We start from the raw sequence: 14,283 nt of genomic DNA on the forward strand, positions 1-14,283 counted from the left end.
TCTTGAGTGATTTAAAATTTCAAAAGACAACTTCCTATGACTCTTATATTTCAAAATAAACATTTTGAAAAAAAACTTCCAAAGAAACAGATGTAATCTTATAAACATAATGTTGAATAAAATAAGACAGAAAAAAATACACCCTATGTGATTTCATATACAGGCAACATTAATGTATGCTGTTAAAAGTCACAACAGTGGTTTCTTTGGTGGAAGGGAATCAGAGTAAAATGAAGAAAGCACAAAAAACTTTCTGTATAAATATCTGATACTGATGGTGCTAGTCATCCAGGTGTTTTAGCTTGCAAAAATGTATCTGAACTATATATACATACACATAAATATATACACATATATATGTAGTTTTCTGTATTTATACTATACTTCAGTAGTTTAAAAAACTAGTATGTTCCTTATAAAAAATACAGATAATAAGAATATAAAAAGTTAAAAGTGCCAGCTTCCTTGGTCACCTCTCTGGAATCCCATATTTCTGAGAGGAAATCACTATTAACAGCTCCATGTAAATAATTCTAAATAATCTAGAACTTTCCCATATTTTCTTTTTTTTTTTAAACACTTAATTCATTTATTTAATTGACAGAGAGAGAGACAGCATGAGAGGGAACACACAAGCAGGGAGAGTGGGAGAGGGAGAAGCAGGCTTCCAGCCGAGCAGGGAGCCCGATGCAGGGCTTGATCCCAGGACCCGGGGATCATGACCTGAGCTGAAGGCAGTCGCTTAACCAACTGAGCCACCCAGGCGCCCCCTTTTTTTTTTTTAAAGATTCTATTCATTTATTTGAGAGAGACAGACAGACAGAAAGAGACAGAGAGAGAGACAGCAAGAGGTAGGGAAGAGCAGAGGGAGAAGCAGTGAGCCAAGCAGAGAGCCCGCCACGGGGCTCGATCCCAGGACCCTGGGATCATGACCTGAGCAGAAGGCAGATGCTTAACTGACTGAGCCACCCAGGCACCCTCCACATATTTTCAAGTATAAATAACCATGAATGCATTCACACAAATTTTTTTTAATATTTTGTATTTTAAATAATAAATCATACTGTAATGTTTTACAATTTGATTTTTTACATTCCATTCATCTTTCCACTCAGTTAAGTACTTCATAATATGCATATATTGTCAACTCTTATGTACTACTTGCTAATGCACACTGATATATGTTTGTTTTCAATTTTTCATGTGTGGCTATTTCTGTACCATACTGTCCTGTAAATAAGCCTGTAGGTCAAAAGGCAGACTATTACACCAGGTTTAGTACTAGACAAAGAAGATAGGAAAGAATATTCCAGGTCGAAGAAACGATAGAGCATAACCAAGAAAATTTAAGTATGTGTCAAGTCTGGAGGACAAGGTGTGTATGAGTTCAATGGAGAGGCTCATGGGTAAGATAATGAGGGGTTTTCTGAGCCACCGTAAGGAGTCCGGATTTATTCCTAGAGTCTAAGGCAAAGGGAGCTACTGAAGCATCATAAACAGGAAAGCCAACATACAAGGGTTGTATTTTATACCCTCCTGTTAATAGTGAAAGGTTGGATGATAAAGATAGGACTAGATGCAATGGGATGCCATGGAAAGGAAGTAGGGGAGTATTGACAATGTTAAGGAGCTTGAATAAACAAGACTTTGCAATTATGGATAAGAGATTGAGAGAGAGACAAAAGGTCCATGATGCCTTCCACGTTTTGCTTGGACACTAGATAAATGGAATGTCATTAACCGAAAAGGGAAAGAAGAAACAGAATTTGAAGGGGGTTCTATCTGGAGAATATGGAGCTCTGGGACATCCAATAGGCAGAAGCTGAAACTACACATCTGTCTAGAGCTTAGGAGAGAGAGGGGAAGAAGCAATAAAGGTTTGGAGGTCACTGGCATTCAGGGGTGGTTTGAGGCTGTATGTCACCCATGGGGGAAAAACAGAGTAAGATGAAAAGGAAAACAAGGACGAAACACCACAGAATATGAATTTTTAAAGGGTAAGCTAAGGAAGAAGTGCCTGAGAAGAAAAGGGAGTAGGTGCATTTGAAGAGGTCAATAAACTAAGAAAGGAAGGTTCTTGGTTCTCTTAAGAAGAAAACCTTAAGAAGGAAATGGTCATTAATCTGAAATGCTACAGTTAGTTCAAGTAAAATGAAGTTTAAAAAATGTACTTTAGATTTGGCAATTATGTTACTAGAAGTTTCAGTGAGCTCACTAGAGCAGAATGAAGATGGAAACTAACTGCAGTGGGTTGATAAAGGGGCTATAAGGTAAGGAAAAAGTAACATCAAATAGAGACTAAGCTAAGATTAAGCTTTCTTAGAAGTTCAATCATGAAGTGACACAGAGACAGGGCAATGGCAGAAAGAAATTAACAAACAAACGAATTCTTGTTATTTAAAAGATAAAAGAAATGTAAGCATGTTTTATAAGGTCAGGAGAAGCCTAAAGAGAACCCAAAGGAGGTACAACAGACAGAAATGAGTGATGTAGCAACATCACAGAAGAGGTTGTTTCTAGATATATCAGGTTCCAGACTGCTGGCCCGACTCATTTACTGGTTTATACTACTTCACTTGATAAAAGTTCCTTTTCTGAAACTAAGATAAAGCTGCTCTGATTTGAAACAGTTAAAAATGGAGGGTATTATGCTAAGTGAAATAAGTCAATCAGAGAGAAACAATTATCATAGGATCTCACTGATATGAGGAATTTGAGAAACAAGACAGAGGATCATACGGGGAAGGGAGGGAAAAATGAAACAAGACGAAACCAGAGAGGGAGACAAACCATAAGAGACTCTTAATCTCAGGAAACAAACTGAGGGTTGCTGGAGTGGAGGCGGGTAGGAGGAATGGGGTGGCCGGGTGATGGACACTGGGGAGGGTATGTGCTATGGTGAGTGCTGTGAATTGTGTAAGATTGATGAATCACAGACCTGTACCCCTGAAACAATACATTATATGTTAATTAAAATTGTTATTGAACATTCTTAAGTAGAAAACAATATTGAGAATATTTTTTCTCAAAAAAAGGGAACTGAACTATTTGAATGGGAAATCTTTTTTTTTTTTTTAAGATTTTATTTATCCATGTAACAGAGAGAGACAGCGAGAGAGAGAACACAAGCAGGGGAAGTGGGAGAGGGAGAAGCCAGCTTCCCACCGAGCAGAGAGCCCAATGCGGGGCTTGATCCCAGGACCCTGGGATCATGACCTGAGCCAAAGGCAGACGCTTAACGACTGGGCCACCCAGGCGCCCCTGAATGGGAAATCTTTTAACAGTAAAATGCCTTACCATGGACATCATAGGCCACCTCACTAGATTACTAGCTTCTTGAAAGCATAATGAATTAATACATTGAAAAACACTTGCTACATATCTACTCTGCTAGGCTAGAGGGGTACAAATATGAGCAAGGAGCTACCTATCCTCAAGGAGCTTACAAATAATTACAACCCAGTGCAATGAAAACAAAGAGAAGTGGGCACAAGTACCATGAAAACACAGAAAAGGGTATCTAGCTTTGCCTGGAGAGTGGAAAGAAGTCAAGGAAAACTTTCTAGAGGATCTTTGATTACACTGGATCTTCAGAGGATAAGTAGGAATTTACCAGGTAAAAACGAAAGAGAATTCCTGCTATAGAGAAAGCATATGCGAAGGCACAGAGAATTGAGAGAGCCCAGTACAGATAGGTAACACCAGGGAACTTCTGGGGTATGTAAGAGGATGCAAGAGAGTCAATCAAGAATGAGCTGCTAAAGGCATCAGTGCTAATGAGCCTGCTTCTCCCTCTCCCACTCCTCCTGCTTGTGTTCCCTCTCTAGCTGTGTCTCTCTGTCAAATAAATAAATAAAATCTTTAAAAAAAAAACCACAGGGGTGCATATATCCCCTTGAATTACTGTATTCATATTCTTGGGTAAATACTCAGTAGTGAGGTTACTGGATTGTAGGGTAGCTCTATTTTTAATTTTTTGAGGAACCTCCATACTGTCTTCCACAGTGACTGCACCAGTCTGCATTCCCAGTAACAATGCATGAGGGTTCCTTTTTCTCCATATCCTCACCCACACTTATTTCTTGAGTTTTTGATTTTAGACATTCAGACAGATGTAAGCTGCTATCTCATTGCAATTTTGATTTGTGTTTCCCTGATGATGAGTGATGTTGAGCATCTATTCATGTGTCTGTTGGCATCTTTGGAGAAATGACTATGTCTTCTGCTCATTTCTTAATTGGATTATTTGTTTTTTGGTGTTGAGTTTTGTAAGTTCTTTATACATTTTGGATACTAACCCTTTATAGGATATGTCATTTGCAAGATTTTCATTCTTTGCACTCTCTGGGACCTAGTACCAAGCCTTTCACTATAGAAAACTCGCAATAAATGTATGTGGAACAAACAGAAGAGTAAGAATCTCAGATTGACAAAGACATTTGAAAAAACACAGACCCCAGGGAGAAGGGAACAGACTATTTAAAAGCACAAAGTAATTTACTGATGAAGTCAAAGTTATACTGGCTACGGCCTTGTTAAATAAGCATTTGTTCTGCACACCATCTACCAGTCAAAAGTTAAGATTAATGTTCTCCAAAGAGTCAAAGTGAAGAGTCCCTAAATACAGTGTTTGAAAAAAGTTCCACAAACTTAGACTTGGTCTAAATTTTCATTGCCTGAGGCAAATGCTCTTCAATAAGCGATGAGCATAGAAAGAAAAAAAAATACAATAGATCCCAGTAGTTCAGTGTCAAGACATGTAACATCTGACGATGAATGTTAAGAATTTCAAATTGAAATGAAAAAGTCATTCCATGGGGCTCCTGGGTGGCTCAGTCAGTTAAGCATCTCTTGATTTTGGCTCAGGTCATGATCTCAGGGTTGTAGGATCTACACTGTGCTGGGTGTGGAGCCTGCTTAAGATTCTCTCTGACCCTTCCCGCTCCCTCCCCCCGCTTTGTCTCTCTCCCTCTCAAAAAGAATAAAATAAAAATAAAATAAAAACTCAGTCCATTTGCCAGTATTAAAAATAAATGATTAGAATGAACTAAGAAGATTGCCCTAACCTACTAAAAGAAGCAAACTGCTGCATTTGGCAGAAATCACCACCTTACTAGATTCCCTCCACCACACTCAGGTAAAATGTCCTACAATAACATGGCACACATTATTAAAATATTGAGTTACTTCATCAAGCTTCTTTGTCAATCTTTGATTAATTAGGTACAACTATTGGCAATAGTGACAACTGTACTCCAAGAATAAAGGTTAAAAAAACAAGAGAAGAAGCTGATCCCCTGTGTACACAAGGGGAAGTAAACTCAACAAACAAGTGGACCAATGGTTTCCCATAAATATTGTGCAGGAGGGATGAACTTGATTAAATCCTAGGGATTTAATCCCTAGCTCCTAAGCTCTGGACAAAGATGAGGTCAGATTCCCACCATAATTTAAGAATCTCTAAGAAAATAACAATTTTAAATGCTAATGTGATGAGCCAATCACACTAGTCTGGTTATGAATGAAAAAGGGTAACATTCTATGGTCATCAGCATCAGAGGCTGGAGATAGTCATGTATCAGGTTACCATTATTAGACTACAAGAACTAATTTACTTACTTGACTCCAAGGCAATGAAGCCTAAAGGCAATGTAATTATTGTGCCTAATGTCCTATTTCAAAATATATTTGATAAAGGGCCACAGAATAGTTTAGGAATACAATTTACTAAATAAAACAGAATGAAGAATACAGTGATCTGGATTCTAGTCTCAAATCAGATACTGATTAATTATATATATAATCATGGCTAAGTCACAGTCCACATCCCAGTTTATGTATTACAGTGATGTACTTACTCATGACTGCATTAAATGTTCTAAGTCCTTAAAAAAAAGTAGTACTTGGAAAAAAAAAAGTAGTACTTGACATGTAAGATGAAGGTGCTCCATATGAGATGAAGTTAACCACTATGACTAAAGCTAACCTACTCCGTTTAATTAGAACTCACCTTCAAAAACATTCAGTGCATTCAACAGATACATGTTCATAACTCCTAAAAGGCATTATTCAAACATTCCATAAACAAGGAAATAGACATATTAAATTATTAACTCAAAATCTATGAAAAAGTCTCTTACAGAATCAGGAACAGAATCAAACTCCAGTTTCCCCTCCCCCACCCACAGTCCATTGTTCAAGTCACCTACTTAGCTTAAATAATGTTGTTTTATGCATCAGAAACATAATTAGTTATGACAGGAACAGAAACTTCTCTCCCAAAGGCTTCAAATCTATTTTAGTAAAATATGTTCAAATTTAAAATGAGAATGGTTTCATAAATGGCAACTATTTATTAAACCCAGAAAAGTATTTCATCTTGTATTAGGTTAAGCAATCTGTAAGGAATAGAGACTATCATTTTAAACACAGGGCTGGAAAAGCAAACCAGTAGCAAAAACCAAAGACTGTGGAGATGTCTACCTCCCTAAAAAAGGAATAAGATAAATAGCAGAAAGGATAAAAGAAAAATAGAACCTAAAACTGAAATATTTCTAAGGAATACAATGGAATATCTGTACCATGGACAAACAGCTTGAAAAATATACTTCCAGATAAGCATCAGATACCAATTAACCCATCTTCCACATTAGCAAAATGCTTTTTTTCCCCACAGGGTATCTCCTGGGAAAAACAAGGTACTGTCATATATGCTGTTAAGTTGATACAGCATTTTCTGGACGCTATTTGGAAATAAGTAGTATTTTAAAAAATATATATACTTAAGTTCTTTTATACTAACTTTAACGAAGTAAGATAGATGGATTATTGTTCTCAATTCTTTATATTCTATTATAAAATTATACATCCACACCCTTTGTCATATAACTTTGCAGGGCTTAGCCACATGATTTGTTTTGGCTAATGAGATATTAAAAGACTTGACGCCAGCAGAGGCTTAAAATGTATTTTGGTAGTTTGGTCTGCTTCTGGTATTCTGATGAAATGGGTATGCCCCAGGTAGCTGCTGCCTCTTCATGGTAGGCCTCAGAGTGAACAGGTACAGAGCAGATCTAACCCAACTTGTAGCCTGGAGGCAGGGCTAGCCAACCCACAAACTGAAGTAGATGTGTCTGGGCCTAGATCAGGAAAGCAGATGTGTCCAGCCTAGATCAGGAAAACCCCAGGTGATGTACAGACCCAGTGTGAAAATAAACGTTGTAAGTCACTCAATAAAACACCGGTTTGTTTTGCAGAACTATTACAGCAATAGCTGACCAATACACCCAGTAATCTCACACCTAAGAATGTATCCTAAGGCAATGAGAGAGAAACAAATTCACACATGTATTTCTATCATAGCGATATTTATAATAGCAAAAAACTGGAAACATCCTATTATCAAATATTAGAGGACTAACCAATTATAATCTAGCCAGACCACTACATATTTGAACCTATAAAAATCGTATTTTTAAAAAACACTAAAAAATGTAAGATGTTCATAATACTTTCAGTTTAAAAAGCATAAAAAGCAAGATGAGTATTTTAAAAAATTATCTAACCTCTATTCTGACAAGCAAAAGACCACACATCACGCCAAAATGAGGAGGGAGGGGTGCAGAATAAGAATGAACCCTGTTAAAGAAATTAATAGTTGCTTCCACATTTCAGTATTAAAACAGATGGATTGTCTGATTATAGTGGTTCATATACCAAGAGGAGAATGTCACTGGATATTTAAATGCTAACGCTCCCTGGAACAGACAAAAGTTTGGTGTTAAAAATTTTTTAAATAATGTTTCTTGTGTATTTCTGGTTATAAAAAGGAAACATATTTATTATACAGATTAAAGTAAGTATACATAGGGCGCCTGGGTGGCTCAGTTGGTTAAGCGACTGCCTTCGGCTCAGGTCATGATCCTGGAGTCCCGGGATCGAGTCCCACATCAGGCTCCCTGCTCAGCAGGGATTCTGCTTCTCCCTCTGACCCTCTTCCCTCTCATGCTGTCTCTCATTCTCTCTCTCTCAAATAAATAAATAAAATCTTTAAAAAAAAAAAAAAAGTACGTATACATAAGACCTTAAAGAAAAAATAAACCACCTGTAAATTCATCACCTTCCCACATTTCATAGTGACACTGTTTCTATCTGTATTTACATGCCTACATATATATATACATATGACACACTTAAAAGTGAGATTATAATGCATATGAAGCTGCACATGCTTTTTCACTTGCTTTATCATGAGCACACTATATGATTAAAATATTTTTGAAACCATGATTTTTAATGGCTCCATAACACATAATCTGTTTAACCAATCAAGTCTGGGGATCTCCCAAGTTAAAACTGTCAACCACAAATTAAAGCCATGTGGGTCAAGGAGCTGACTTCAAAATCTGCAATGGGGAGTTTATTCAAAAATCTCAAGTTACAGTTTGAAAACACTAGAACCTTCTAACCAAGAATTCAATGAAATTCACTGAGTTTTAGCCATGAAAGATGCTCATTAAAGACCATATTTTCCCAAATGGAGCATAACATTTCATAATTAGTCTTGACGAAGAAACCGATTAAATACCAAATATTGAGGTAGTAATAACAAATAAGAACTAGTAAGTGCCCATTGTAAGAATTAATGACTATCTATAACATTTTGATTTTTTAATAAAGCAAAGAGAATGTATGCACCTGTTACTTGTATAAAAGTGGATATAGAAAAAATGACGACAGAAAAGTGTACATAGTATAAAAAGAATAGAAACAAATAATGATAAAGGATTAGTAGTTGTTAATTCTGGAATATGACATTCTTTGTACTTTGCTGTATTTAGCATTTTTCCCACAACCAAAAAAAATGTTAAATAAAAATATTTGTCATGTGAGTAAGATAATTCAGATTTTAGTTATTAAAGTAAAAGGAAAATCAGTGTTTTGCCAGAGGCTAAGTAGATCTTTTGAGAAGGAAAAACAAAATGCTAGGCAGTCAGCATTAGGCGTTTGTTGTAAAATAAAACTATTTTAAACTAAATATCAATGTTTTATGTTGGAAATAAAAGTCTGAGGAAGGCCCAGCTTTTGAACTTTATAGCTGTGCTTTCTTCAAGTACCAGCCTACCTAAAAATATATTTTCTGTTCTATCAAAAAGGTTGTTTTAACAGTTAAGCAAATATTTTAAAAATTTCAAGGTTGCATTTCAGTTTCTGACTCCATTCTCTTTACTTTTTTTACTTTGTATACCTAAGGTTTTCCTGATGCCAGGCCCATTTTAAAAAATTCTAGTTTCTAAAATTCAAACTTAGTTCAGATGAGAGAGTTTACCACTTGATGAACTGTCTTACTGAACATAAACATAAACAGTTGCAATTTTCTATTAAGTGAGGTCCCTGGTAGAAAATACAAATGAAAGAATAAAAAGTTATAGAAATAAACCAAATCTTTACATCAGTTCTCACAAAAATTTCAAATAAATGTAAATTTTTTCAATTGCCCCATTTTCTCCAAATCTAGCTTTAGATTGTCTTAACTTTGTGACAGCATCCCCAACCCCCTAACTCCACTAATCAGTTCTCACCTTCTTTCCCTGCTGGAACACGTGAATTTTTCAGCAAAAGTGACTCATTCATTGGCATCTTGTCAAACTAACCCTGAAACTATAAGGAGGCTCAGCGCTAACAGAATTCTCAAGCTAGAACACTTTCACTAACACACATCATTTTGACTTTAGAGAACTGAATCACTTTCAGAGCCAAATACATACTAAAGAACTCTGTTTATATTTTTCCTTACAAATTGTTCTCCACCATGCTACCTCCTCCCAATTTTATTTTGGCAATTCCCTAATCTAAAATATCTCCTGTCTCTAGAGGAGACAAGATGGGGGAACACAGAAGCATAAGAACAGGACTGGGGAGAAAAAAAGCAGTTGTTCACTCAGCTTGGAAAAAGATTCTATTCTGAACAATTAACGGCTCGCATGCATTCCACATAGTTCTCAAAATTTATTTCTCCCCTTAAATGAAAACACAATAGAAAACACAATACAAACACAATCAGAAATCTCCAGGGATAAATTACTCTCATTACTATTATTTCACTAAATAAAAGTTTTAAAAAAAGAGATGAAAATCAATTATTGAGAACTATTTAGTCAAAAATCCTCAATAAGATGTCATTAGCAGGCACTATCAACTGCAAATCACCTTATGCTTTTGGTTCACACGTTCACCTATGCCAAGACAGAAAACTGCTCCTTTTAACCAGAGGGAGAGCGGTGGGGAAGGAACAAGAAAACCCATGCTTTGTCAGGTTACCACAGACATTTACTTAGCGTTCTATCAATTGTCACACTCCACCTGGTGGCAGGAGCTGCCTGAACTGGTGAAGTAGAGGTCATTATACAAGAAATTCCAAAGACTACTTTCCAGATGTCCTTGGAAAAACAGTAAGATGCTCTTCTCTTGCTCTATATAAATAAATCTAACAAGGTTCCATCTAATAAAGAATAACATAAAGGTATGACAATGATCAGAATGGGAGACCTACATTTATAGCTATTTATTTACAACCATTTTCTCCACAGTAAGTTAAATGTCATCTCAAGCCTTTGAAACAGGTTAACAAGACACATCCAGCAACTACAAGATTCTCTATCACACACTCCCACTAACTTTCTTTACCTCCTTCCCCTATGGGTAAACTAGAGAGTTTAATTAACACAGTTAACAGCAGCCTGCCACATTGCTTTTAGGTATTTGCCAGTAACATATACCCATGGGATACTCTAGACACTGATTTCAACCAAAAATAAAAATAGATAAACAGAGCTCAAACAAAATTAAAACTGAGTCTGGCTGCCCACACTTATTTTCACACATGAGGAAAAATAGCAGTTCTCCTAGAAGCCTCGAGCAGACTTATCTTTAGAACACAATGTTAAAAATATGCGCCCCCCCCCCCCTTTTCCCCTACCTGTTTCTCACTCAAAGCTGTGATTTTGGCTTGGAGTTCATGAAGCTGTTTCTTTAAATCAGCATTCTGATTGGAAAGAAAAAATATCTGTGAGAAAGATATTTCATTTGTTAACAGAATAGTAGCAAGAAGACTTTATGCATACTGTATTACAAATGATGAAGCAATCTTAAGCATTTAGCCAATCAAATTTGTCATGCATTAAACTGTAGTCATATTATCACCACCTAATGTAGCTCCTAACACTGGAACAGGGGCAGTTCCTTTGCGATGGTTTCAAATTACAAGAAGTTTTATATTTTAGCATCTTGTACTGTAATAGTATTTATTCCTTTCTATTGAAATATTGTTATTCTTTATAGAAAACATCAGTTGACAAAAAACCTAAAGCTCCACTAATCAGACAAAAGCAGGAAAACGGAAGTTATAAGTATGCATACACTGCATGCTTAACGGCATTATCAATAAAGATAAGAGTGTTTTCTCTACTTGCCCTCTCCCTTATTTAGTAGAGTACATTTGTTATTTTAGCCTAGATTTGAAAAGCTGTCAGTGCTGCAACTGCCTTAACACTACATCATTCAAATTAACACACTGACTACCAGGGTATTTTCTCAGTTCTAAAATTCTGGGAATCAAAAAAGAATACTATTTTAGATGAGATACACTGAGCGTGCTTGCTTTTTACTCAAGTGGGGAAAAAATCCAAAATTAAAATTTTCAAATGCTTAATGTAGCAGGACAGCCTACTAACAGACTGAACACCATTCCAATAAAAGATCACTTTTTCTTGTTTCACATGCATTTCTTTTGATTTCACCCTGCTTGGTCTTCTGTCAGAGTTGGGGCACATATCCTCCCCTTTATGTTTACTCTACATTGTCTTTTTTATAAGTATATTTGATATAAGGCTTCACTAATGAGATCAGTCACAAGATTGTCCAATGACTTACTGGCCCCTCAGATTCTTTTAAGACTGCTCTTTTACATGACCACTATCTCTATCAGAAATGCTAAAATTTTCAAATAATATTTCAGTTGCTGACAATGTAGGTTACCATATTAAATATAAAAGAGTCTACTAATCTAAGGTCTGCTGCCTCTTGGTTTCCTAAATCTAATTTAAATTTTAATACACTTTAAAAAATAAATAAAAATGGAAAAGCTTCTCAAAGAAGTAGGACTGTCAAACAGGAGTTAAGTGTGGGCCATTAATGCCCAGCCCTCAGAATCAATGGATTGTGTTAACACACACTAGTTAGGCCACTGGGTGCTAAGTTTTTGGAGAAATGAATATATTTCCCACTTCCAAAAAAATCAATCTGCTTTAGTACCATTCTTTAAATCCAAGAATTTATTTTCTTAACCTTACAATGAGGCATGTTTAACAACTACATATATATATAGTATATGTATGTGTGTATATATATATATATACACACACATACATATATATATATATTTACACATATACAATGGGTCTAAGTGTTCTGTGAACACATTTATGGGTAAACAAATCCTGAAAGTCTGATTCTTTCCAAACTTGTGACGCACTGTCTAATGGCTACAAAAGAGACACTACCTGAACAATAAATGTAATCATCAAAGACAAGATAACTTTTTAGGAAGATTTCTCTTCAGGGATAGAGAAGAAAATGCCTAAGTCAAAAACGCCTATGAGAATTTAAAGAGAAGGTAACATCTGCTGGATTATTATACAAGGTACTTTTAAACCCTCTTTAAGAGCTCTCTCAAAGATAAATTTTTTAAAAAGTTAAAAATTATTCTGAAATTATTTAATCATAGTGGAATTAAGTATTTAAATGTTCTGTACTATACCTGTAGTACATAAGCTATGAGAAGATAAGAATTGTTCTGGGCCATATACAATAATTTGGAGAACACAGAAAGCCTCAAAAACTGATTCTGAATAAATAAGCTTATGGAAATGAAATTTGAGCCACATGAAAACTATTAACTCAATTTCTCCCCCAAAATACTCAAAGAAATGAACATAAAAGTAAAATAACAGAAACAAAGATAAAATGATAGCTACACTATAATAGAATGACTGAATTTTTCTAAACCCTTATAATATGAAGACCAATCTGCTAAAAATAATTGCTGTTAGAGATGAGATAGTTTCTAAAACTTAAGTCCTGGTCTGTATTTTAGTATCTTATGGTTATTTTAAATTATCTTAAAAATTAAATGAATAAAAGTAGTATTTTACCTGTGGATCCTGCTTCATTTGAGCAACCAGTTTCTGGTAATAAAAAGAGAAAAAGAGCCATCAGTCTTACATTTTAACCCACTATGGCTAATCAGACTTGGCCCCAAAAATCTAAAGTTTTAAGTCTACCCAAAAAAATGAGCAACACACAATCAGAATAGACCAAAAGCTTCTGTGATCCATATAAAAGGTTAATGAGACACTCTTCTTAATAAATACATATATATACACACACAGGTATATACAAATAAATCAAACTACCACTTTGTGTTTGAAATGAAAAGCTCCTGCTTTTTAACAAATCTGGAGATGGGGTGGGGGATGGGGGCTTTTAAAAATCAATTTAATTAAGATGGATGCTCCAAAAGCCAAACATCCCTTTAAAATGTTGTCATTGTTTATAGAGTCCCAAAAGGCCTGGAAAGAAGCTGTTCCCATAACAAAACAGGCCTGTTTGTATACAGCAAAGTACAGATTTGGCAAGTCCGTTGGTTTGGTTCTTACCATAAAAGGAGGCTAGTGTCAGCTACGACTTTGCCACTGTCTTCTCTACACGGGGTGTACGCAGTGGAACAACAACACAAACTCTACCTACCTGGATTCCTCTGGGAAGGAGAGTGCTACCAGAATACTTAATAAGAAAGACCTTTACTCGGGAAAGCAGAAGTCCAAATAAATTAAAAAGAAAGAAAAATGGGCATCTTCTGACTTAACCCAACTTCTAAAAGCATCATTGCCCAAAGATAACAATAACCAGGACAGAAAAATTTGAAGGATAAAAAATATCAGAAAGCTAATTCCTAAAAGTATCTGGGAATAAGCTGTTCCCCAAGTGAATTTTTCATGTAACTAAAAAATCTGTCCCTCTGAGTGTCAGGGTACTTTTAAATTTTTTAGTCATAAAAATTCTAAAATATATACTTATCTGCCTTCTTAAACAGAAAAAAGTCAGCTTTGATTGATACTTAGAGGCATGATTACATCAATTAATAGACTATTCTATAAAGAGCACAACAGGTCCTTATAATAAAGGCCCCAAACTACTATGATTTAAAGAGCTCTCATGTCTACA

General features: G+C 35.6%; 1 protein-coding gene across 12 annotated transcripts in view; it reads right to left on the reverse strand.

Moving 5' to 3' along the window:
- Positions 1-14,283, reverse strand: part of PHF21A (PHD finger protein 21A) — a 191,625-nt gene that overhangs the window by 137,771 nt on the left and 39,571 nt on the right. For all 12 annotated transcript variants that reach the window (XM_027578105.1, XM_027578111.1, XM_027578115.1 and 9 more), the window contains 2 exons: positions 13,212-13,244; positions 10,979-11,044 (listed from right to left, as the gene is read on the reverse strand). In XM_027578105.1, the coding sequence (XP_027433906.1) occupies positions 10,979-11,044; positions 13,212-13,244 (99 nt within the window). The remainder of the gene's footprint in view (positions 1-10,978; positions 11,045-13,211; positions 13,245-14,283) is intronic.

The sequence above is a fragment of the Zalophus californianus genome, chromosome 11 (assembly GCF_009762305.2).
Source record: "Zalophus californianus isolate mZalCal1 chromosome 11, mZalCal1.pri.v2, whole genome shotgun sequence".
In the NCBI taxonomy this organism is placed as follows: Eukaryota; Metazoa; Chordata; class Mammalia; order Carnivora; family Otariidae; genus Zalophus; species Zalophus californianus.